The sequence below is a fragment of the Carcharodon carcharias genome, chromosome 7, assembly GCF_017639515.1.
Source record: "Carcharodon carcharias isolate sCarCar2 chromosome 7, sCarCar2.pri, whole genome shotgun sequence".
Lineage (NCBI taxonomy): Eukaryota > Metazoa > Chordata > Chondrichthyes > Lamniformes > Lamnidae > Carcharodon > Carcharodon carcharias.
The window spans coordinates 35,375,411-35,401,365 of NC_054473.1; the positions used below are offsets into that span (position 1 = coordinate 35,375,411).

Below are 25,955 nucleotides of genomic sequence, written 5' to 3' on the forward strand. Positions count from 1 at the left end.
CATTAATAAGACTGCAGTATTGTCTTTGATCCCTGCCCCAAACACGCTTTGCCAGTTCAGTGTCCGGTTTGATCCTGAGCTAAGCTTCTGTCTTGTTTTGTCTCCACTACAAAGGCTGGCCTCTTCCCTCTCAATAACATCTCCTGATTCTGCCTCTACTTCAGCCCCTTCCATTACAAATGCCTCCAGGATGGGAGATCAGCCAGGAAAGCATTGAATCATCTGCAGGTGACAAAGGATTCATTTTCAATGATCCCAAGTCCCTGAATGATGTCATCACAGAGCAACATGTAGATAATGAGGAGAGTGGGCCAAGGATTGATCTTTGAGGGACTCCAGAACAGTACATTTACTGCAGAGATGCTGCTGAATACTGGTATAATCAAGTTTAATCTGGCTTCAAGCAATATAAACAGTACAGGCCAGCAATCCAGCTTTCAAACAGCTGTGTACAGATCTTTCCCAATATTAGGAAAATATCATGGCAAAAATAAAAAATCACAAAGACATCTTGACAGTAACTGCACATGTATGAGCTTCAGTACGAGTTATTTTCAAACCTTGATTTTTGACTAACCTCGTACACAAATTGTATGAATGCAGTTATTCAATGTTAACAGGATTAGTTCAGCACAATAGGGATTGCATTAGATCACCAAACTACTTCCAGCAGAAGTATTAAATTAGCCACTCTCACTCCGAAACTTGTCCTAGCTGTGGAGTGGCTGGATGAAAAAAACTCAAGGCAAAAAGCAGCTGCACATGACCTAAATACACAGCACACCTGAAAGTAGCTAGTGCAATAATGGTTTAATTACCTCAGTTTGGAATTCTGTTTTATCAGAGAACGCTAATAATAATGAAAATAATTAATTTAACAAGTACATTATTCAGCCTTTAAGACAGGCATACAATTGTTGTATGCTAGTTACTGTGGAGTAAACAATAATTTACATGCTTCAAATATTGTACTGTGGTAAATTGCAATTAAATTATTAATGCCACAGCCAATGATTTATTCATGATCTTTGATAGGATTTATAAAACATGAACCCCTTGAAATAGTCAATTATCATTGGTGAACATTCTTTTGAATATAAATATTTCCTCAATAAAACTTTAATAAAACCAGGTCTGCTGATATGTTAATCATAAGGCACATGTCACTCCCAAGGTTATGTTCTGTGGCATTTCTGTTCAGTTGAACACTATACCAACAGATGTTCAGTGGTTCCCGTGTCAAGGATGGTGTCTTGGAATATGGTGTCCATGTTTGTCTTGAGATTGATGAGACTCGTGCGTTTGAACAACGTGCCTGTCAGTCAGTGAATTCAATAAAATCTCTGATTCAGTGAATCCGTATTTTCTAGAAACTTGTGGATTCCGTGGCTGAAAAATTACTTGCAGACCATTTTCCCTGCAACAAGCTGTGATTTCAAAATCCGTTATAGTCTTCTCTTGGCACCTGCATTCAATAAAATACACTTTAAAAGCTAACAGTGCTCACAGTAACCAAAATTATTAAATATTTGTCATAAAGCACTTTTTGTAGATATAAAAATAATTGGTCAGTTCAGCTTTCTGCAACCATTTTGTTCCGCAACCATGGGTGTGCATAATGTCAGCAAGCAATTCCACTGTTAGAGGGCAATATAGTCAAATCTTGTCCTCACCTAATGCAGACACACATGGGATTCCCTATGAGGTTCACTGATCAGAAATCCTGCCTAATACTTGTCCTCTTTAGTCCAGGTAGTAGAACCAAGTGTAGTACTATCATCCTGGCTAAGGGATCTAAATCAGAAACAGTGGGGATCAAAACTGGAACCTAGCAAGTTATATAGCTCACTGCCACATTGTACAATATTTCACTGAGGCAGGCTTGAAAATTTGTTTCAAAGCACATGGGATTCAAATAGTTCCATGCAGTAACATTATTATGCAACTCTTTTGCTCCAGCATCAGATGAACTTTGTTTGGTTCAACTTGACTTGTTTTTTAACTCCAGTTCCCTTAGTCATTGAGTTTTGCTTTTTAATTATGAGGCCGCTACACTGGGGAGAACCATCCATCCATAATTAGCCATATTCGAGAAGGAGCCATAGGCATCTCTCCCTCTTCATTGCAACTCTGCACACCACTGTTATTCCTCCCTCCATCCAAATTCTGATGTTGTCCACCCATCTTGTCCTTCTCTAACCTGGCCTGTTCTTTCCTGATTTCACCTTCTATTGTTGCCAACACCAGATGCTCACCCTGCCTTTTCCAATGGTCACACTTTCTCAATTTCTTCTTTTTCTCTTCAACTAAATGCCCACGAGATGCTAGGACTCTGATTTTCTGCAGGCAAATTCATTGGTTCGTCACTCTGTCCAGCTGACACTAAAGGAGTCTTCACCAGAGCCACATTTCAAAAGCTGCAATCCTCTTCATATCAGACTTATTGAGCATCCAGCTCTTGCACCCATATGTGCAATGCTCCAAACCACGGATTTTGCAAGTTGCTTTTTCAAATGTAGGCTGTTCATACTTTGTTCAGCTGATGAGTATAGTGGGCAATTGCCTAAATTTCAGTGCTGATATCCACACTTATGGTCACTTTCAAACCCATAAGTTTGAAATTTTAATTTCTACAGAAATTAAAATTGATCTATGTTCACAATGGTTGTAGACTGAATCGTCACACTGCTCTCACTGTGAATTGTCATTGAGTGCTTCTTGCCGTTGATGATGTTCAACCTAAACATCAAACTTGACTTTCTCAGCACTTCAGCTTTAATGGATAATTGTTGCTTGTCCTCGGCTATTAGGGTAATGTTATCAGAAAGTCCAATATTCCAGATTTTGTGGCCACCAATACTGACCCCATGATGTATTGGGAGAGCAGAGCTGATTTAGCTCATGACCTTTTCTCCTATGGCATTGAAAAGTAGTGGTGAAAGAAGGCATCCTTGACTGGCTCCTTTGCCAAAACTGAATGGCTCTGTCTTGTCTCCAAGTACACGCAACACACATTTTGCCTGTTCATAAAGTCTCAATGAACTAGATTAAGTGATGTAGTAATTCAAACCCATGTCAGGTTTTTGATAGCTCTTCATGGTGAACTGAATCAAAGGCCTTTGCGTAGTGTGCAATGAGTATCCATAATTTCTTGCCATTTTGCTTTTTGACATAATTCTCAATTATGTTGCACAGCACCAGAGGCATCAGATGTCCCTCACCTGCAGTGAAACTGAACTGTTCCTTGTTGAGATGAAGTATGAGAGACTTTGATCATTTCTAGGAGGCATGGCTTATCAGGCTAATCGTTCTATTCCTCCAGTAGTTTTGGCTGTCATGAACCTTTGGCAACATCATCAGCTCTGAAACTAGCCAATCATCTGACCAAGTTCCACTTCTCCGTATCAGTTTAATGATTTCTTTCATGGTTTTGACTGCCATCATTCCTCCAGCCTCAGCTTTAGCAGGTTTGTCATCTAGGCCTGTGGCTTTGCTTTTCTCCAGATTCTTGACTGCATGTTCAACTTCACTAATCAGCACTTCTGGTTCCAAATCCTCCCAAGATACAGGCTGTGTAACGAGCTGCATTCAGATCTGGACCACAGAGCTGGGTGCAGTATTGCTGCCACTGTTAACTACCTTTATCTAATCAACCTCGTAGATCATATTCCTGTCTGCCCCTTTCACACCAATACCAGTTATTACACTTCTTTTCTTTGACAGAGCCGTGACAACCTTGTATACTTCTTTGGACTGCCCTTTACAACTTGCATCTTCTGCTGCCTGCACCTTTGCTTTCAGCCAGGTCCTTTAGGCGGCTTACAAGTATTTTTCACTGTTTTTGAAGAGATTTTTGCTCTTCAGCGTTCTTCCATCAGCTTCAGACATTCAGTTAATATCCAGTGTTTTTTTGCCACTCAGCTTTTGGCTACACTTTATTCAATGCAGTTTTTGTAGCAGATGAGCATCTTTCCCAAGTTGGTTTTGCTTCTCCATTTGAAACCGCCTTCTGCCGTAAGACTTGTTCAAATGTACTGGAGTTCTTGTGTAAACAATCCACCTGTCATTTGGGAGAGTTTCCCTTTATATGTTTCTGTCTCCACTACATGCCTTTAACATTGGCTCATACAAGCTCATGGTCAGACCCACAATCTGCACAACTCAGCTTTCTGGAATCAATACATTCTGCTCAATTACTATCATTAAAATATAATAAATCATGTTTCTGTTCTATCCACTGGGTGATATCCACACCTAGCATTCTTTTTCATGGTGCTGAAAGCATGTATTTACATAAGCTAGTTTGTTGTTAGCCAATCCTTCAGCTTTTCTCCTCTATCATTTTGTTCACCTAAGCCAAATTTTCCACGGCACTTTTGTTTCCTTTTTTTGCATTAAAGTCTCCCATTACTATTAATCTCCCACGTTTGGAGATGGCATTGACTATTCTTTGAAAGACCACAAACACCTCCTCAACATCATCTTCAGAGAATTCTATAGTTGGCAGTATACTTGGCTGAGGTTCACTGCTCTTGGTTTAACCTCACTTTGCATCACAATTGCTCTGTTGTTAACTAGTTTCAAACATGTGATGGCGCTCCACAGCTTCAGGGACACCAGAAACCCCATACCATATTGATCATCAACCCCACCAGAATAGTACAGCTTCTACCTTCCTCTATGTTCAGTTGTCCTGAACCTGGCTATCTAATCTTAGCAACGTGAATGTCTTTCACATTCCATCTGGATCTACTCATGCTGGCCAATTTGTTCTAACATCTCAGGTTTCTATGTTCAGGAGTCTGCGGCTGTCCGGGTAGGTTTGACATCTGCTTTCAGAGTCTGACCTCCCTTGAGGGTTTAGGTCACCCTAGTCATCCATTGTCCTGTGCCTGGTCAGGCCTTTTGCCAGTCGCATTTAGGGTTCCACCAACCCTGGGTGCCTTAGCCATTGGCAACTCACTTGTGTTCTTTTCACCTTGTACTTCCTTTTCATAGAGGGAGAGACAAATGGTTATGGCTTGAGATCACTACTCTGCATCAAGCTTAGCTGACTGGAAACCTCCAAAGCGCTGAGGTCCTGTTTTACCATCTGCCATGCCATGGAAATGTACTCTTGTGTCTTCACTGCCATCAGAGTCATCAACTGTCCCCAGTCAGCTCTACCGCTAGAGATTTCAGGCACTTGAGTGGTAGGTGCCCCCATCACCCGTCCGGGGAGAATGGATACTCCAAATAATACCTGTCATTAATACTTATGGCTCAGCCATATATCATAGCAGCGGCACTATAAATTCAATCCCTGCTTAAATCATTGCAAGTTTATAAAAATAATGGGTGTGGTTTTAGCACTGAGCACAGCCCCTCACATGAAGGTGGTTTGATCAGTTGCTCAGCTGTTTATGGCAGAAAACACCAGCGTTGATCAGTAGAATGAGGAGCTGGGGGTGGCTACAGGAGAAGGCTATGGCAGCAAAGTCCAGGAGGGGGCTGTTGCAACAAATCTATTTTACATTAAACTGGTAATTAAACAATACCAATAAAAGTAGCACATTTGAAGTACTTAAACCCTTTACTAAACTCAAAATGTCAAACACAAAAATGCTTCCTGTCCACTAACATTCAATATTAAAGAGACCCTAGAAATAAGTATCCGGGAATCTTTTGCTGCCATTAATCCACTTCCAACTTGGCTATACATTATGAAGGACTAGCTGACCCACCCATTGCCTTTACTGGTTATAAATGAAGTCAATAGGAATCGGGGGGAATCTCTCCACTAAAGGAAAACAGTTTTGTTTGTTGGAAGCCAATCATCTCAACCTCAGGACATCCTGGTGGGGTTCCTCAGGGCTGTGTCCTAGGCCCAATCATCTTAAACTGCTTCATCAAGGACCTTCCTCCAACATAAAGTCAGTAGTGAGAATGTCCACAGATGATTGCACAGTATTCAGTGCCATTTACAACTCCTCAGATATTGAAGTAGCCTTTGCCTGCATACAGCAAGATCTGGAAACATTCAGGCCTGGGCTTTTTTGTTTTTTAAAATTCTTTCATGGAAAGTGGGTTTGCTGGCTAGGCCAGCATTTTTATTCCCCATCCCTAATTGTCCCTGAGAAGATGGTGGTGAGCTGCCTTCTTGAACCGCTCCAGTCCATATGGTGTAAGTGCACTCACAGTCCTGTTAGGAAGGGTGTTCAGGATTTTGACCCAATGACAGTGAAGGAACGGCGATTATAGTTCCAAGTCAGGATGGTGTGTGGCTTTGAGGGCAACTTGTAGGTCGGGGTGTTCCCATGTGTCTGCTGCCCTTGTCCTTCGAGGTGGTAGAGGTCGTGGATTTAAAAGGTGCTGCCAAAGGAGGCTTGGTAAGTTGTTGCAGTGCCTCTTGTACATGGTACACAACACTGCCACTGCAGAGAAGGGAGTGGATGTTGAAGGTGGTGGATGGGTTGCCAATCAAGCGGGCTGCTTTGTCCTGGATGGTGTCAAGATTCTTGAATGTTGTTGGAGCTGCCCTCCCAGGGAAGTGGAGAGTATTCCATCATACACCTGACCTGTGCTTTGTGGATGGTGGACAGGCTTTGGGGAGTTAGGAGGTGAGATACTCTCTGCAGAATTCCCAGCCTCTGACCTGCTCTTGTTGTCACAATATTTACACGGTTGATCCAGTTCAGTTTCTGGTCAATGGTAACACCTTGGATGTCGATAGTGGGGGATTCAGTGATGGTAATGCTGTCGACTGTCAAGAGGCAATGGTTAGATTTTCTCTTGTTGCAGATGATTATTGCCTGGCACTTGTGTGGTGCGAATGTTGCTTGCTACTAATCAGCCCAAGCTTGAATGTTGTCCAGGTCTTGCTACATATGGAAACGGACTGCTTCAGTATCTGAGGAGTTGTGAATGGTGCTACCATTGTGCAATCATCAGTGAACATCCTCACTTCTGACCTTATAATGAAAGGAAGGTCATTGATGAAACAGCTGAAGATAGTTGGGCCTAGGACACTACCCTGAGGAACTCCTGCAGTGATGTCCTGGAACTGAAATGATTGACCTCCAACAACCGCAGCCACCTTCTTTTGTGCTAGATATGACTCCAACCAACGGAGAGTTTCCCCCCTGATTCCCATTTACTCCAGTTTTGCTAGGGCTCCTTGATGTCACACTCGGACAAATGCTGCCTTGATGTCCAGGGCAGTCACTCTCACCTCACCTCTGGAGTTCAGCTTCTTTCTCCATGTTTGGGCCAGGGCTGTAATGAGATCTGGAGCTGAGTGGCCCTGGCAGGACCCAACTGAGCGTCAGTGAGTAGGTTATTGCAGAGTAAGTGTTGCTTAATAGCACTGTCGATGACACCTCCCATCACTTTGCTGAAGATTGAGAGTAGACTGATGGGGTGGTAATTGGCCAGCTTGGATTTGTTCTGATTTTTATGGACAGAACATATCTGGGCAACTTTCCACATTGCCGGGTCAACGCCGGTGTTGTAGCTGTACTGGAACAGCTTGGCTCAGGTTACAGCTAGTTCTGGAGCACAAGCCAGAATGTTGTCAGGACCATAATCTTTGTAGTAGCCAGTGCTGTAGCTTCTTGATAGCATGTGGAGTAGTGGAGTGAATCAAACTGGCTGAAGCCAGGCTTCTGTGATACTGGGGACCTCAGCAGGCAGCCGAGATGGAACACCCACTTGGCACTTCTGGCTGAAGATTGTTGTGAATGCTTCTACCTTGTCTTTTGCTGATAGGTGGCAAGTAACATTTGTGCCACAAATTTGCCAGGCAATGGCCATCTCCTACAAGAGATAATCTAAACATCTCCTAATGTGATCAATGGCATTACCATCATTGAATCTCCCACCATCAACTTCCTGGGGTGACTGTTGATCAGAAACTTAACTGGACCAGCCATATAAATACTGTGGCTACAAGAGCAGGTCAGAGACTGAGTAACTCACCTCCTGATTCCCCAAAGCCTGTCCACCATTTACAAGGCACAAGTCAGTAGTGTGATGGAATATGCTCCACTTGCTGGGAGTGCGCAGTTCCAATAACACTCAAGAAGCTCAACAGCAATCAGAACAAAGTGGCCTACTTAATCAGCCCATCCACCACATTAAATGGTCACTCCCTTCCCCCCCAATGCACAGTGGCAACAGTGTATACCATCTACAAGATTCACTGCAGCAATTCACCAAGCCTCCTTCGGTAGCATCTTCCAAACCTAGAAGAAAAAGGGTTACAGACTCATGGGAACATCACTACCTACAAGTTCCCTTGCAAGCCACATACCGACCCTGACTTGGAACTATTCTTTCACTGCCACTGGATCTAAATCCTGGAATTCCCTCCCTAATATTACTGCGGGTGTACCTACACCACATGGGCTGCAGTAGTTCAAGAAGTTGGCTCACTACTACCACCTTCTCAAGGGCAATTAGGAATGGGCATCATATGCCAACAACGCTCACATACTAAGAAAGATTTTTTAAAGTTTCATGCGACATCGACCAAGACATAATTCCACATTTTTCTGAAGACATTCCAGAACAAAAGTAATTAAAACAATTATTCTTAACTACATTATATGGTCAGTCATTTACAGGATTCTTGTGATTAAATGGAATTGCTTGACCCCTTCCTGGAAAATCACTTGCATTTGTTTCAAAAACTTGGAATGATCTTTGAGCTGGATTGCTATCCGAGGACAATGGCAGCAAAAGATGCATAGGACTATCATCATACCACACTGCCACACAAACCCTTTACAGCCAGCAGAAACTGCTAGGAGTAGCCACTTTTAAACCCTTTGTGCTGTGACCATCAAGAAAGAATCCAATAAATGACCCATCATAGACAAAAATCACTTAACTTCTTTGACACTGCTCCCTATAAATATCTCAGTGATCTATGTAACAGCTAATAAAACTTCCTGACTGAGCCAAACTGCAGTGCACAGGGCTTTCTGCTTCACAGGAAGGGGACATTTCACTTCCAAAGTACTATAACGTTAGTACTGGAAAACCAGAAAATAAAGAAGCAAGCAGCAAATTATTATTGAATATTAACGTTCGTATGCATCCTTTCAGAGTAGCAGTATCATGGCATTTTACTACATTTTATCCCCCATCCACTAAAAGCTCTGATTCATACTGCTCTGTGATCCCACAGGTGCTGATCAACCTCCAGTATTTCACTTCAGCAGCCATTAGTGCCACCTGATCTTTGATACTGAGTGTTGGTTACTTTGCTGCAAGACATGAATTGAAAGCAACACTCAGGCCATACTTCTTTCTACCAAAGGGCACTGAAAAAGGAGTGAGAACTGATTTTACTCTTCTCCTGTGATTCATTACCTCAGCGTGGACTTAGGTTCACATGTGGTATTTTCAAGGATCTGTGTAGCTCAGTTTCGTATCAGGCAGTGATCAATTAAGTTATCAGGGACCTCTGTTTTATTGTGTGTTAAGGAAAGGTGTATTATTCTTAATGCAATGTGGCTACTTACATTCAACAAGTTCTCTGGCAATCATAGATTCAAACAACTTTACCTGCAAAGTCCTTTCTTGTCCAGTGCACTCCTTTCTAATTCTTTAGTTAATATATTATCTTCGAGTTTGTTGTTGTTATTGTTTCTGCCTTTATAGCCACGATAAAAGTCTCCTGACTCTCCCATTACATTACATTCAATCTGGTACCAAGTTTGCAATCCTCTGAAAAAAAAATACAGGATTTAGTTAAAATAATGTTTGAAACAAAATTACTTTGTCCCCCTAATTAGCCTGCATGTTCTTCTGGTTTTGACCTCTCCCGGAAGATTACATGGCTTTGGCTGGGTAGAAAGTGATTGCATAAGGCATCACAATTATGCAAGTGAGGTTAGATGGAGCAGTTGGTCTTTTCCCGTCTGTCAGTTTTATAAATTCATATATCATAGACATTCTCCTCCAAATTTTTGAAAGCTTTCCTTCTCCACTTGCAAACAATTTTGTGCCATTAAGGAGAGGAAGAAAGGCTCAGCTGTGCAACCGGATACTGAAAAGGTCTCAGAGGTTTTCTGGCTTGACTCACTTTTCAAGCCCCCGCTCCTTTCCTGGGGAAGCATGTAAAGTCTCATCTCTTCACAACCCAGCTCACGTTGGTAACTAATGCTGCAGGAAACCACTCCCCAACACTCAGTGTGCTGACCCATTTGATTTTTATAACAAGGCATTGCTTCGCTTTGTGAGCCAAAGCAAGAATCTTCTGAATAAATATATAACATCTCTAGTCTGGGCTGAGTTAGTTGATCTCAATTGATGCAACAGTGGAGGTATTGTCAACATTTCTGGATCAGGAAAGCGGAAACAGGGAGGATTCCCGTTGCTGGTGGCTATCCAGTGAGCCTTATTGAAAGTACTTGTACGTGGGCATAATCAAGCTTGGTTGTGCTTCCTCCCACAGTAAGGCTTGTCTGCCTTCACTCACCATCTAAGTTCATGCACGAGGCGTGTTTACCTGGCTGATGGGAGAAAATTGGCAGCGAAGAAACAACAATCCTCATAACATCACAATTTAACACATTCTTCATTCACATCCTTCTTACCTCTGTTGTTTCCTTCTTTCATTCTTCTTCACACATTTGATAAGACAATTGGTTAAAAAAGCCATGCTCATCAATAAAATTACAGCTGTGCTGACAATGGAAGCAACCACTGCAACTTTAAAACCAAAATCTTCATACTTCGAAACAGCTGAAATAAAACAGCAATATTTCAGTATTCAGTTACCTTCCAAAATCTGCAATATTTGTATTTTAAGGTAGAGAACAACATTCTGTAAAATTTAAAAAAAACAGAAGGACAATGCTACTTCTCTGTTGCGAGTTCAGGAAAATCTTTTTACAACTTTTAAAATAGTGAACATTCTAGAAGGAATTATGCAAATTGGGAGTAGTACGCAATTGGGAACAAACTCAATGAATGAATAAATATCCTTGTTTTACATAGTCGTATGAAGGTTAGAGATACTAATAATTGGAATAAAACATGCAGTAAATATTTGTGGTTGGAAGTCCAGTTCATAGCAGACAACAATTTCAGAAGTGAAACATTGCTCTGATGAAATAATAACAGGAACACAAACAGGCTATGGGTCTTGCTGAAGTAGAATAAGGAAGCACGTGTGGCTAGCTATGACCAATAAACCAGAGTATTCAAAAGCTTGTGCTACTTGTCTCTACAGAAACAGAACAGCATATTGTAATGCAGTGGATATCACTATTGGAAATTTGCAATTTCCAGCTTTGAAATGCCAAACAGTTTCTGTGCCCATGTAGGAGGTCAACATTAACACCAGTACAATTAAACTCCACTCCAGTTTTTCTCAAGCCTAGCATTCTGATCTTTTAGTTAGCTATTTCATAAGAAATTGCCTGTTTAAATTATGAGCATAATTGATTAACAAAATATGATTTTGCTGTTCTCCAAATTAGCATACTTAGTTGTGGTAAAGGTGATTACTCAGATCAGGCCTATAGACTAAGAGGATTTAATTGATCTTCATAAGTGATTTAGATGAAGAATATACAGCCAAGCCCCTTCAAAATGATGTTTGAAAGTATTCTTACCTGTCTCCACTTTCTTTAACACACCATCACATCAACAGCAAGAATAAGAGAAAGTGTAACATTCACAATCAGTTTCTTTTTTCCCCAAAGAACTTGGTAATAGAGAACCTTTAAATTAACTCCATCTATTGATATTTTCTGAAGTATGCATCTGCTGATTCTTAGCAATTTTACACAAGGTCTTAAAGGAGAGCCTGGGTGACTGAAAGCACAGTCTGACAGCACAGAGGCAGGTGGCGTAAAGGTGGATGTTGTTAGCTTCTATGTGGATGATGTCACCAATACCAGCATGTTAATGAGGGAGGTACAATACAGCATCAGCCAGGAAACAGTACTCGCCCTACCACCAGATAAACAAAAAAACATGGCAAAGTAAACAAATAGCTAGACACCACTACATTTGGATCCTACTAGGCAGTGATGATGGAATTAAGGTATATGGGGATAGGGTGGTAAAGTGGAGTTGAGGGTTGAGGTAGATGATCAGCCATGGTCTTACTGAATGGCAGCGCAAGTGGGGAGCTGTATGACCTACTCTTGCTTTTATTTCTTACATTCTTTGATGATGTGGAGCGTTATTTGGCTATTCACAAGGTACTGTAGGTTGCACAAGCTGCTCTGTCTGCTGCTCATCAGAGCCCAGCTCCATTCATTGTTAAGATGATATTTACATATATGCATAAGTGGTGCCAATGGTCTTGCAGCAGCATTATGCCAAGCACACTTTAAAAATGTATTACTTTATTAGACTCTTGAGACAGTCTCAGCTTCAGTAAAAATAGAAGTACCAGCATTATACTGAGGGCACTATTAGAACATTGTCAAAGTCAAATTGACATTTGACACCTTAGGATTTATACCTACGATACGTTCGGGATCACTTACATTTTTGTTAAGATTAAATTAAAAGAGTTTTCAATTGTAACTTCTGTTCAGCAATTTCTGTACTTTTCATGCATGACTCTGAACATTTTCATGATTCAGTTGCGTTTACAACAGGAAAAAGATCCAGAAGTCTTGAAGTACTGTGCTTATAGCACATACATCGCAAGGCTCATATGTAGAAATAGGTAGAAATCTGATGATCTTACGGACCCACTTGTGGACCATCTATGGATGTCAGTTTAAAAACTGAGCACATTAGAACAAAGAATTTCATCTGGAAATCCAACATCAAAACTTAGAACTTATGAAACTGACATTGGAGTAAAGTCATGTACAATTAAGGTGTTTTTTGCAAATAATTATGCTCAATTAACTGGAATGAATAATAATGGAATGAATTAATAATGCAAGATTTTATCCATATGAAATGAAATATAAGCATGTAATTCAACCAAAAAGTGCAACTCATTTAATTCAATTTATGTTTTGATTACGCACACAACTTTCATGGGCACAATTATAATATACTTTGAAAATTAATCTGATTAATACATACTATTCTTGACAGCTCAGATTTTGGATGAATTATTTAAGAGAATTATAATGATGCAAATGAATGAAACTATAAATAAAAGCATGTTAGAAATGTTCAGCAGGTCAGGCAGTATCTGTGGAGAGAGAAACAGGTAATGTTCCAGAACAATGACATTTCATCAAAACTGGAAAAATTCTGATGTGACAGGGTTTAAGCAAGTAGAGAGGCAAGGAACGTGGGAGGGGAGGAAAGGACAAAAGGAAAGGTCTGTGACAGGATGGAAGGTAGGAGATATTAAATGACAAAAGGGGTGGTAATGCAGCAAGTAAAGAAAAAGATGGGTCTAGAGGAGGTGTAAATGGCAACACCAACAGCTGCCAATGAAAAAAGGGGAGCAGACGTAATGAACTGAAATTGTGAACTCAGTGTTGAATCCAAGGCTTCTGTTGAGCATATGGTATAATGATTCCTACTGCATATATTCTGCAGTGGTGCATAATAGATAGGTGCTCATCAAACAGTTTTAAGTGGGATTGATTATACACCTCCACACAGTTCTTTAGGGACTAGATAATGGGGAGTATAGTGGCACTGGTATTCCAGTAACTAGTAATGCTCTGGGGACCCAGGTTCAAATCCCACCATGGCAGATGGTGAAACTTGAATTCAATAAGAATCTGGAATTAAAAGTCTGATGATGACCATGAAACCATTGTGGATTATTAAATATGTGAACAATCTATCTTAATGTGAATATCTTAATAGTGGTTCACAAATGTCTTTTGGAGCAGGAAATCTGCTGCCCTTACTTAGTCTGGTTTGCATGAGACTCCAGACCAGCAATGTGGTTGACTCATAACTGCCCTCTGAACAAGGGCAATTAGGGATGGGCAATAAATGCTGGCCCAGCCAGCGATGCCCACATCCCACGAACAAATAAAAAAAATGTGAATATTTAAAGCAGTAAGTAATCCACTATGTTCAAGGTATGAGATAATATCTCCATGTTCATTTTGGTCTGCCTAATTAATACTATGTTGCGCAGCAGACTGCAGCAACATACAAATCAAGTTAAATGGCTCTAATCAAATTAATGCTTTTTGTTTGAATATTTAAAATTTTGCAAGTTTTAGCTGCATAATTGTTTATTTGACCATATCTTTTACATAGAGTTTAACATAGAAACTTGGAAACTAGGAGCAGGAGTAGGCCCCTCGAGCCTGCTCTGCCATTCATTATGATCATAGCTGATCATCCAACTCAACAGCCTGCTCCTGCTTTCTCCCCATATTCTTTGATCCCTTTCACCCCAAGAGCTATATCTAACTCTTTCTTGAAAATGTACAGTGTTTTGGCCTTTCTGTGGTAGCGAATTCCACAGGCTCACCACTCTCTGGGTGTAGAAATTTCTCCTCATCTCAGTCCTAAATGGTCTACCCCGTATCCTCAGGCTGTGACCCCTGGTTCTGGACTCCCCCACAATCAGGAACATCCTTCCTGCACCTACCCTGTCCAGTCCTGTTAGAATTTTGTAGGTTTCTATGAGATCCCCCCTCATTCTTCTGAACTCCAGTGAATAAAATCCTAACCGACTCAATCTCTCCTCATATGTCAGCCCCGCCATCCCAGGAATCAGCCTGGTAAACCTTCGCTGCACTCCCTCTATAGCAAGAACCTCCTTCCTCAGATGAGGAGACCAAAACTGCACACAAATATTCCAGGTGTGGTCTCACCAAGGTCCTGCATAATTGCAGCAAGACATCCCTGCTCCTGTACTCGAATCCTCTCGCTATGAAGGCCAACATAGCATTTTCCTTCTTTACCACCTGCTGCACTGCATGCTTACCTTCAGCGACTGGTGTACGGGGACATCCAGGTTTAGGTGCACATTCCCCTCTCTCAATTTATAGCCATTCAGATAATAATCTGCCTTCCTGTTTATGCTACCAAAGTGGATAACCTCACATTTATCCACATTATACTACATCTGCTATGCATTTGCCCACTCACTCAGCTGGTCCAAATCACACTGAAGCATCTCTGCATTCTCCTCAAGGCTCACCCTCCCACCCAAATTTGTGTCATCAGTTTACACCACAGGAACAGGCCATTTGCCCCAAATGTTTTATTCTGGCTCCACATGAGCCTTCCCTTGCCCTACTCCATCTAACATAACTCTTCATTCCTTTCTCCCTCATGCACTAGTCTAGCTTCCCCTTAAATGTGTTTTCTTTAATCGTCCTCATTGCTCTCGCCAGAGTATTACATTAAATATGCAAGTTTTTTTGGAGATCAGGGAAGATGAGATTTAAGTCAGCTCGTTTGAATACTGAGACCAGTGCATAAGGTGGATTGACCCAGAGGTAGAGGATCTGAAAGCATCAGATATCAACTGCAGAGTTAGAGGTTCATCGCTCTCATGTCCCAGAAGCCAACACCAGTGGCCCAGGATAAACCACTCAATTTATAACTATGAGGTGTATAAATTCTAGAACATTGTTAACCATCAGCACATTGAAACCAGCAGACTGCTTTCTAATGCTGTTAGACTTATTACATAGTTGACAAGCTAAGTGTAAATTAATCTCACCAGTTTATATGAATCTTAGATATTGATTTCAACTAGAATTTGACAATCTGAAAACTAATTAAGGTGGAGTTAGTGTGGTAGAATTGGACTGCCATTATAAGCTCTCATTACTCGAAAGAGTTACATCTTAAAGTAAACTCGGAAGAGTTATAAGCTCTCATTTATTTGGTAGTTAACACCATCTATTCTTTTAAAAACATACTCAGTATTGCCAATCATGATCTTGAAGTTAATAAGCAATTAGTGCATGACCTGCATTAGCAGTGGATATTCTAATTGGAGGTTGTTGAGGTAAAAATGAATACAAACTAAACAAGGTTGGCATAAGAAACCTTTGCAAGCCAAATAAAAATATCATTCACTCCTAGGTGTAGACCAGGTGGTAAACTGGAGACAGTTCCTTGACAAGAATTTATGGTGAAGGGGTTAAGGATTTGTCTTCTGCTTCCTTGACGAAAATATATCTGAATACCCACCCCAGGTTTCTTACACTAGCCTTTTCTGTGCGAGCAATAGCTTTGGCAACATTTCCCTATAAGTATTTCTAACCATGTTATTATATCCCTCAATCTCGGCACCTGAGAGGCAATACATGATTCAAAGTCATAGCTGCAATAAAGATTGCCTTTTCCTCTAATTAATCAATACAGCTACCACTTGCCTGTTCTCACCGGTACTTTTACCAGCTACCCCCACCCACCATGTGAAACAACTTGCTTCAAGAGTCGAGATGCTGCTTGTTATTGTTCTTCTGTTTCACTGGCACTTATCATTGCAGGCATACAGTTCAGCAAACTAGTTAGATAATTCCAAACAAGGGAATCTCCTCTACATGCTATTCCGATCTCCTCTTCCCTTATTGATCAATGATCAGTTGTTGCCCATTCTCTACTTCACTCCTCCTTTCTATCTGAATGTACACAAGCAACGTATGTTATGGAGTATTTTCCATTATGCATAAACTTTTACTGTTTGAACTTCTTTTCTCACTTTTGCACTACTATGGAATGTCTCCAGCTATTGCTCAAGGCTGTTTACTTTCAGCAGGAAGAAGTCCAGCTGCGCTTTACTATTCCTGTAGGAATGAACTGAAGAATCGGTCTCTTGTGATCTGTCATGTCCTTTCTTCAAAAGCACTCATTAAACAAAGTTTCAGAGATGTTATGGTTACATACTGCTGACTGACTGCTATAAGGCACCAAAACTAAACTATGGTTAGGACTCAAGCACAGCAACTATCAGCCTTCAACAAGCAGTAGCTGTGCTGATGCCAAGAACACGCACTCATCAACTGGCAATAACAGATCATTAAAAATGCAAGAACATAAGAAATAGGAGTAGACCATATGGATCCTCAAGCTTGCTTCTCCATTCAATATCATCATGGCTGATCATCGGCCTTTACTCCACTTTCCCACCCGCTTCCCATTTCCCTCGAGACACCAAAATGATCTGACTATCTTAGCCTTAAATATATTCAACGATGGAGCATCCACAACCCTTTGAGTGAAGAAATTTCACTTAATTTCAGTTCTAAATGAACGGTCCCTTATTCTGAGACAGTGCCCCTGTTGTCTAAATTCCCCAGCCAAGGGAAACGACCTCTGTGTCTACTCTGTCAAGCCCCTTCAAAATCTTCTTTGTTTGAATGAGATCACCTCCCATTCTTCTAAACTCCAAGGAGTATAGGTCCAATTTACTCAGCCTGTCATTATAGGACAACCCTTTTATCACAGGACCCAAGCTGGTGAACCTTTGCTGCACCACCTCCAACGCAGGTATATTCTTCCTTTAATATGGAGACCAACTGTGCACACAGTGCTCTAAGTGTGGTCTCATCAAAACCCTGTACAATTGTAACAAGACTTCCTTATTCTTGCACTACAATCCCCTTGCAATAAAGGCCAACATGCCATTTGACTTCCTACTTGCTAGCTGTACCTGCTTGCTAACTTTGTGTTCCTTGTACAAGTAGACCCCAGGTACCTTTGAACAACAAGTTTCACACCTTTTATAAATATTCTGCTTTTTTATTCTTACTATCAAAGTGAATAACCTCACACATCCCCACATAGTATTCCATCTGCCCCCTCACTGCCCATTCACCTAACTTGAGTTTAAAATACCTTGTGTTTCCTTCTCACAGCTAACATTCCCACCTAGCTTTGCATCATCAGCAAACACCAATACATTACTCTCAGTCTCTTCATCTAAGTCATTAATATAGATTGTAAGTAGCTGAGGCCCTAGTACTGATCCTTGTGACACTCCACTTGGCACAGTCTGCCAGCTTGAAAATGCCCCATTTAACTCCACTACCTGTTTTCAGTCTGTTAACCAATCCTCAATTGATACTAATATATCACCCCAAACTCCATGAGACCTTACCTTGTATTTTCACCTTTTGTGAGGTACCTTATTGTAAATATCACAATGCATCAATAGTCATTAACTCCAGTGCTGACCAATTTTGTTAGTCTACTTTGGACACTTTGCTCAAGAATCCTCAAATGCCATGGTTAACCAAATCTTCTGTGCCAAACTGCAAAATTGAAGGATCATAATGAAGACCAAATGCTTGCTAGGCTGGTCAACAACTCAAATTTGTCAGAAACATTATTATTCTACAAGTCACTTAATCAACCTCACACCGAATAGTATCATCCAGTATCCAGTTGTTTCTGAATCCACTTTAACCATATTGCCCATGTGGAACTGATAGACAATATCTTATATGAGCATCATGCATATACAGCAGTCCATAAATGACTAAATAAATCACACCGACTAAGTGATATTTTATTTTCTTTTTCCTCAATGAGATTTGGGGCTATTTTGGATTGCTTAAATAATAAAGTGACCTTTGAAAGATCAATGTCGAACAAACTCTATTAGGTAAAAAACTTAATTTTAAATCCATCAAACCCAAGTATTTTACCTCACTCCCAATGAATCAAGTTAGACTTGAGATAAAACCTTCTATCCCAAGCATCTGCAGTAAGCAAGAACTTTTGTGTAGATTCACAGCAGGCAAAAAAAATAGGCCACATGGTATGGAATCGTGCAAAATTTAAAGGATACCGCTGAGTTTTATCCTCCTATACAAGCCAAAGTTTATAAAGATGATCAAGCATCAAAGCCTGCATTCTCTCTGTCGGTTTCGGGGTTCTCAACCAGTGCTAGCTCCTTAAAAGCAATGTTATTTTAAGTTATTAACACAGGAACCTAAACCAAAGCATGTGTTAAAAACTGCGCGTGTTTAAGTGCAACAAAAGGAAGTGAAGATCTTAGTTCCGTACAAGTGCATGAAATATTGATCATTCGACGTTCCGACAGACTGTTGGCGGAAGTGGTCGCACACTGGGTTTCAAGAACAAGAGAATGTACAATTTCAATTATTCCTCTATTTCAATGTTAAATTGATCAATGAGAAAACAGTTATCATGCAGAATGCAAACACTACAAACAGACTTAGTTAAGCTCAAAATAAAGTTGCACAAGGAAACGGGAAACTATCTGCAATGGCTACAGTATTTTAATAAAATCAGAGGAAGAGGCGTAAACCTATTTCGTTTCGAACCTGACATTACTTCTCCAAAAAAAATAAAGCGTTCAAAATTATTGCACAAAAACAGGGCATTATTCATACAACGAATATCGTTCACCCTTCATAAAAGCTCGTAAATCTCCAGAAAAATAACTCAGAAAATATTTCCATGAGAAAATGGATAAGGGATTCAATTAAGCCTTGGACCAACCTCTGCATTCCCCCAGATTAATATAGCGGGGACCGGACTGAGCATCTTCAGCCTTCCTCCATCTGATCGGGAGGGGGCGCTCACCACGCTCCACCGCCAATGTACCCAGAAGATAAAGATGGGCAAGAAACTAATTTCTCAAACCAATTGCCGCGATTGAACAATTCTACCGAAACATCCCTCAAGCCCAGTCTTCCAGTCACTCATATCTTTTTCCTATTTAAGTAATTTGACCTACAACAATTTGAAGCCAAATCTAGTATCCTTTAAGTCTCTATAATTTTACCTTGTTTAAAAAGTTAAACTCAGGTTTACAAATCTGACAGACGATTGTGTTTGTAATGGGATATTCAAACGTCCCCTTAAATTCCTCTTAAATGGTAAAACGAGGCAAGTGTGAATAAGTGAGATTTACTGTCCTGCCCTTCTAACAGTGCTGCTGGAATCTGTAGTATTTCACCCGATGACAGCGAGTGGATTATCTTACTGCAGGAAATTTGTACCAGAATATTTAAGTGACCGGGCTTCTGTCCCAGTTAACACTGTGCAAATACACTGATTCCAGGTATGTATTTGCAATGGCGTCCAAAAAGGGAGACATGCCATAAAAATGCAGCACCATCAGCAAGAACTGTCGTATCTCTCAGTTCAGACAATTCAAGGCGGCAAATTCCCCTCACCTTTATGATTCTGGACGCTGTTTGCATCTTCCGAGAATACACCTATTCCTGAGTTATTAAAGGGCGATTCGGTAGCTGTTTGCATATCCGAGGTTACAAATTGATCGCCTCAATTAATCCTTGTTTTTAGTTTTAAGATGGATCACTTTCCTGCCTTTTGTTGTCGAGACCTGAGACTCGGTTTTTTTTTGTTTCTGAGCTTTCAAAGTCTGATCCTTTCTGGTGCTTTGTCTTCCTGAGCCTTGTGTTGGAGAAAATTACTGATCCCCCGCCGTGTTTGTAATGCACGACATCACAGGGAGACGTTTAGTGGCGGATGGTCCATTTGTGTCCCTTTCCTCGGTCACTAATTCGAGGCGATCGAACCGTCACAGCAGTTCCATCAGCAATCCGAAAAGTTGCGTGACTGCCGTTATACCACACATAAGTATCACTTCCTCGTTAGCTTTGCTCCCCCTGTTCTCAACCTACGAACTGTGGTTTCAGTATGAAGCAACGCTTCACTTTGAACAGACATTCCGGTCTCTCGATGGGAATGGTAAAAATCCGCTTCGGCGGAGGATTTGCACCAAGGGGTGCATTTTGTCAGCTTTCAAGTGATAACAGGTTGAAAAACGGCGAAGTGCACAATCCTGCACTAAGCAAAGAATCTGTTAGAATGGGGTGGGCGGAGGGTGTACCTATCATGGTTTTTTTTTATACCGGAAAAACAACGCTAAGAGAAAGATAAGATCGATGAAGTTTACAGTTCTCTGCAGCAGACCTCATGACCTAAATCCTTACTACCAACATTTAACGAACAATTTATCATCAGCCTAAAATCTGCAATTGAAATTCTTAATGCTGATTTATAGATTCGCTGTTCAATGCTGAATTAGCGACGTGACCATTTTTCAGGTTAGTATCTACACTGGATTGAAAACTGCCCCAATTATGTCCATTTCTGCAAATTCCAAACACGTGCAAACACACTTCATTCTGAGGCGGTGGTGTTTTTCCACCTATTTTGTGCTTGCATCAATATCATGGTTCTACTCGTTCTCATGATATAACAGAAAAGACATGACTAACTTAAAATGATAAAGAATCAATTTTATTTTACTTGGATATAAATTCACCAGTGTGTCAATTATATGGGTGCATTGGTATTTACTCTTTCATCAACTCAGTGCACCAACCACAATTTAAAGATCAATTTCAGACAATAAGTGTAAGTCTATATTCCAACACTTTGCAACCATCTAGCTTTTGAGTAGATGTCACATCTCAGATGACAATTGCCAGGGGGAAACACTACAGCTCATCATCAATCCACAAAAACAGCCAAAAACGAGGGATCGTTTTGGGTTTGCTTTCTTCAAGTTCACAGTGCTATTCACTGGACTCATTGTCATCAGGGCAATGCAGGACCAGCCAGAAGCTTTTGTTAACTGCAAGAGGTTTAATTCAATTAATGCCCAGCTAATATGTAATCACACTAGAAGGATCATGCGGATCTGTGACAGGTAACTGCTATGATTCACCATCCTGCAGCAATTGAACACACACCCCCACTGACCCAATTCTTTTCCACCAGGGCATGAACAAAAGATGACTACTTGGGGACAAAGGCTAACCAAATTAACACCCATTCAAAAGGCCATGACACCCAAGTTGCTCAGCTATATCACTCATCCACGCCTTCATTACCTCTATTCAAATGCACTCCTGCTGCTCTCGCACAGTCTATCCTTCACAAATTTTGCGGTCATCCAAAAAATCTGCTCCCATTCAGACATCACCCCTGTTTTTGCTGACCTACACTGGGTTCCCATTCAAGCAATGTATTGATTTTAAAATTCTCATCCGTGTTTTCAAATCCCTCCATGGCCTCGCCACCCCTCATCTCTGTAATCTGCCCCAGCCTCACAACCCTCTTAGATATCGGTGCTCCACTAACTCTGGCCTCTTGTGTATGCAGTTGCCTGAGCTGTCAAGCTCTGGAATTCCCTCCCTCTACCTTGCCATTTTGCTTTCCTCCTTTCTTTGGTCAAGCTTTTTGCTATCTGACCTAATATCTCTTTATGTTGCTCAGTGTCGTATTTTGTTTTATAATGCTCCTTTGAAGCATCTTGACACGAATCAGTACATCAATGATGATAAGCTGTTGTTGTTGTTGTTGTGGAGCCATGCCATGAGGAGGATCATCTTCAAGCTCACTGCAGGTCTCCTAAAAACAAATGGTTTAGGTGTCTTGATAGGTCCAGGGGCTCCATGTAATATGCATTAGAGTCTTGCACCTGAGACCTCTTGACCAGAGAAGATAGCAACTCCCTGGTGTGCCTCATGCATTTTTCTTTTCATGGCTTGATACCAGATGTCTGAATCCTTGTTCTTCTTTGCAGAGCTGGCAGAGGATGTCAACCGATGCTGAGCCTTATTCCAAGCTGGCCTGCCACCAGTACCTGATACTATACTCACATATGCTGTGCCTTTCACCAGGTGCAGGCCCCTCTACCTCGCTGACTACCCAAACTGAGGATCCAATCTCCAGGCCGGTGCCTGGAAGTGTTGTAACATGTGACAATGCTTCCTCAGGAGAAATGTCATGCTCTGGGGTGTCTTCTTCAGCAAATTGGGGAGCAGGTTCTTCCCATTAAGAGGGACTTAAAGAGAGGAAAAGAAGCATCGAGAGGCTGGATATTCCAAAATGAAAAGCTTGCCCATTACTGGTTGAAGCTTTTACATTAATAGAGCAATTGCTTGTGGCTCGTAAAAATGTTCAAGTCATCTTGGTCAAAGGAGCTGCCAACCTTGTCACTCTGATGCTGTGAACGTTTGTCACTTATTGCCAGTGCCATCTGCTCCATGCTGATGATGCTACAATGATAGGGTCCTCCTCGAATAATAAAACTTCCAGGAAAATGTTTGAAAATTTGGGGAAGAATTCCAGTCATCAGAAAAGTCAAATGCATTTAAAATAAGAAGTTGGCAAGTTTTGAAAGTCCATGAATGCAATCTTCCTTTAAAAGGTACATTCACCCTTTTACAAGTGTCATGTCAATAAGATATGAAAAGAAATCAAAACTGTGCACATCAAACTTATTTTTTGCTGTTTCAAAATTGACTTTTGCTGAACCAAAATATGGCTGCTACAGGTCACATAACTCACAGTTTGGCCAGCTTTACTGGAAGCTTCCAACAGTTACAAGAACAAAAAGGTTTCCCTCTCATTCCTTGTGGAATCTCGCATCCCATTGTAAGGACGTTATAATCACAAAACCAGAGGATTCGCACGGGTCAAAATTTGTTATCCTTGCAGAGTTAACAGGCCCATCTCACACTTGGAACTGTCCAGGTCCATTTCAAAAGGGGACCATTGAGGCGACAATGGATCTTGATAAGCTTACCCTAGTGGAGTCACAGGGTCTGCCCAGACAATGATCCCCAAAACAAGGTCCTCAATATGGATGGTGACTCTTTCAGAGGCTAAAGGCTGGGACATTATAAGACATAAAACAAATGCCAGACCCAGACACCAGATAAACATCCCTTTGAAATCTTTGTGGTGAAAGGAGGTCACATGACTTGTGACCATTTTGAAATCTCTATATTCAGTTGAGAACCAAGAAACAAGCAATCTTCTGATTAATTCCAACCTGAAAAGAAACAGCAGCAGATCTCCTGGCTGACCAAGCAGCTAGCCATCATCTCTCAACTCCTCAAAGCCAGTTTTATTTTAAAAGCATCCTCATTCGCTTTCAAGGATTTTTGAGCTGCTGTCTCCAACCAGTAATGATCTGAACTGAACTCTGCCACAAAGGAAACCCCCTCTGGACTTTGACTTTCTGGACTCAGGAAATCACATAATATTCATTTGTGTGGTTCTTTTACTGTTGTTATCCTAGTTGTAAAAAGTCCCTCTCTTCTATCTCTCTTTGTGTGTGTGTGTGTGTGTGTGTGTGTGTGTGTGTGTGTGTGAGTGAGAGAGAGAGAGAGAGAGAGAGGTTGCGAACATCCCATCCTACCCAGGCTTGAACGTGAAATAAATTAACCTTTTGAGTTAATCATAAAGAGAGTTTGCTGCATGTTATTTATAAAAATTGGACCCCACAAACTGAGGGTTTAAGGGAAACCTGCCACAGCTGATTTTAAAAATAATTCAAAAACGCCTCTGCTTACGGACAGACAGTGAGAGGATAAAGAAGTTCAGATTGCCTCTCTTACCTGTCCGTAATACAGAAGAAATTACACAAAGTAGGTGGGCTAATGTGATTCGCCTGGCAGCCTACCAATCATACGAGGCCCAGGCTATTAGAATTGCCCATGAGAATTGGAATTCATGTCTGTTGCTCACTTTGTACTTCCTGTGCTCCCATCTCCCTGAGAAATCAGCCCCTTTATCTTTCTACCTTATTCCAATCTGTGCCTTTGTTTTTGTCCCTCTTTCTATTTAGATCTTAAAACATAATCATATTACTGCGCTTAAGATGCTCACTCACTTTGAACTAACTTACACTGTCCATTTCATTATTGGTAGCAACATCGAGCAATGCTATTGATTATATGGACAAGTATGTTACTTGAGGAAGGAGACCCGCACATATTTTAGTATTCTACTCCTTTTTTGTGTTTAATTCTCCCCTTTCTCAATCAATAAGTGAATAATTAAAATATCCTGGAACAATGATCAATGATTTGTTATTCCCACTCATTTCCCTGATCTCTATGCGCTCTCCCCCTCTGAAGTTTCAGATCCTTTCCAACTTGTATCAGAGGAGCTGATAGAAATTATTAGATACTAGAAGAGCTGAATATTATTTCATTATGAGCTGAATGTTATTTTATTTACAAGATATTAGAGGAGCTGAATATTATTTAAATGGAGAAAGACTGAAGACTGAAGAAAGATGCAGCACAGAAGTATTTGGAGGTCCTCGTGCATGAATCCCAAAAAGCTAGCATACAAGTTCAGCAGGTAATAGGGAAGGCAAACAAAATGTTGGCCTTTATTTCAAAGGGAATGGGGTATAAAAATAGGGAAGTCTTGCCAAAACTACACAAGGCACTAGTTAGACCACACCTAGAATACTGTGAACAGTTTTGATTCCCTTATCTAAGGAAAGATATACTGGCTTTGGAGGCAGTTCAGAGAAGGTTCACTAGGTTGATCTCGGGGATGGAGGTATTTTCTTAAGAGGAGAGGTTGAGTAGGTTGGGCCTTACTCATTGGAGCTTAGAAGAATGAGAGACTACCTTATAGAAACATACAAGATTCTTAGCGGCTTGACAGAGTAGATGCTGAGAGGTTGTTTCCCATTGTGGGAGAGTCTAGGACCAGAGGGCATAATCTCAGAGTAAGGGGGTGCCCACTTCAAACAGAGATGAGGAGGAATTTCTTTTCTTAGAGGGTAGTGAATCTGTGGAATTCTTTACTGCTGTAGAGGCTGGGTCAGGAAGTATATTCAAGGCTGAGTTAGATTTTAAATCAGTACAGGAGTCAAAGGTTATGGGGAAAAGGCAGGAAAGTGGAGTTGAGAATTATCAGATCATCCATGATCTCTTGGAATGGCGGAGTAGACTTGATGGGAAACGAATGGCCTACCTCTGCTCCTATGTCTTATGGTCTTAACACAGCCTAATGTTCTGAGCTCAAGTATTCATTACAATTTTCATAGATAATGTCCGAGTTAATATTTGCTACTTGAAGATTCCACATCCTGTAGGAACCCCATGTCATTGTCCCTTCCCGTGCTGCTATTCCTACTATCACCATGACCCTTGGATTCAGTGGTACAAGGTTTCAAATTGAACCTAAGCAGTCACATACTAGGCCTGTAGTTCCCATATTTAAATAAAGTACTCTGGCAGGTGAAAAAGATCAAGCAATTGTGGATACAGATCTCCAGATAAATACCCGAT

The 25,955-nt window shown here is 40.9% G+C and overlaps 1 protein-coding gene across 1 annotated transcript; it reads right to left on the minus strand.

Moving 5' to 3' along the window:
* Positions 1 to 371: 371 nt before the first annotated feature.
* On the minus strand, positions 372 to 20,708 carry LOC121279681. Its single transcript, XM_041190909.1, has 4 exons — positions 20,055 to 20,708; positions 10,584 to 10,731; positions 9,550 to 9,711; positions 372 to 1,465 (listed from the first exon to the last, which is right to left on the minus strand). The coding sequence occupies exons 1-4, from the start codon at positions 20,137 to 20,139 to the stop codon at positions 1,240 to 1,242; spliced, it is 621 nt and encodes a 206-aa protein (XP_041046843.1). The 5' UTR covers positions 20,140 to 20,708; the 3' UTR covers positions 372 to 1,239.
* Positions 20,709 to 25,955: the final 5,247 nt, after the last annotated feature.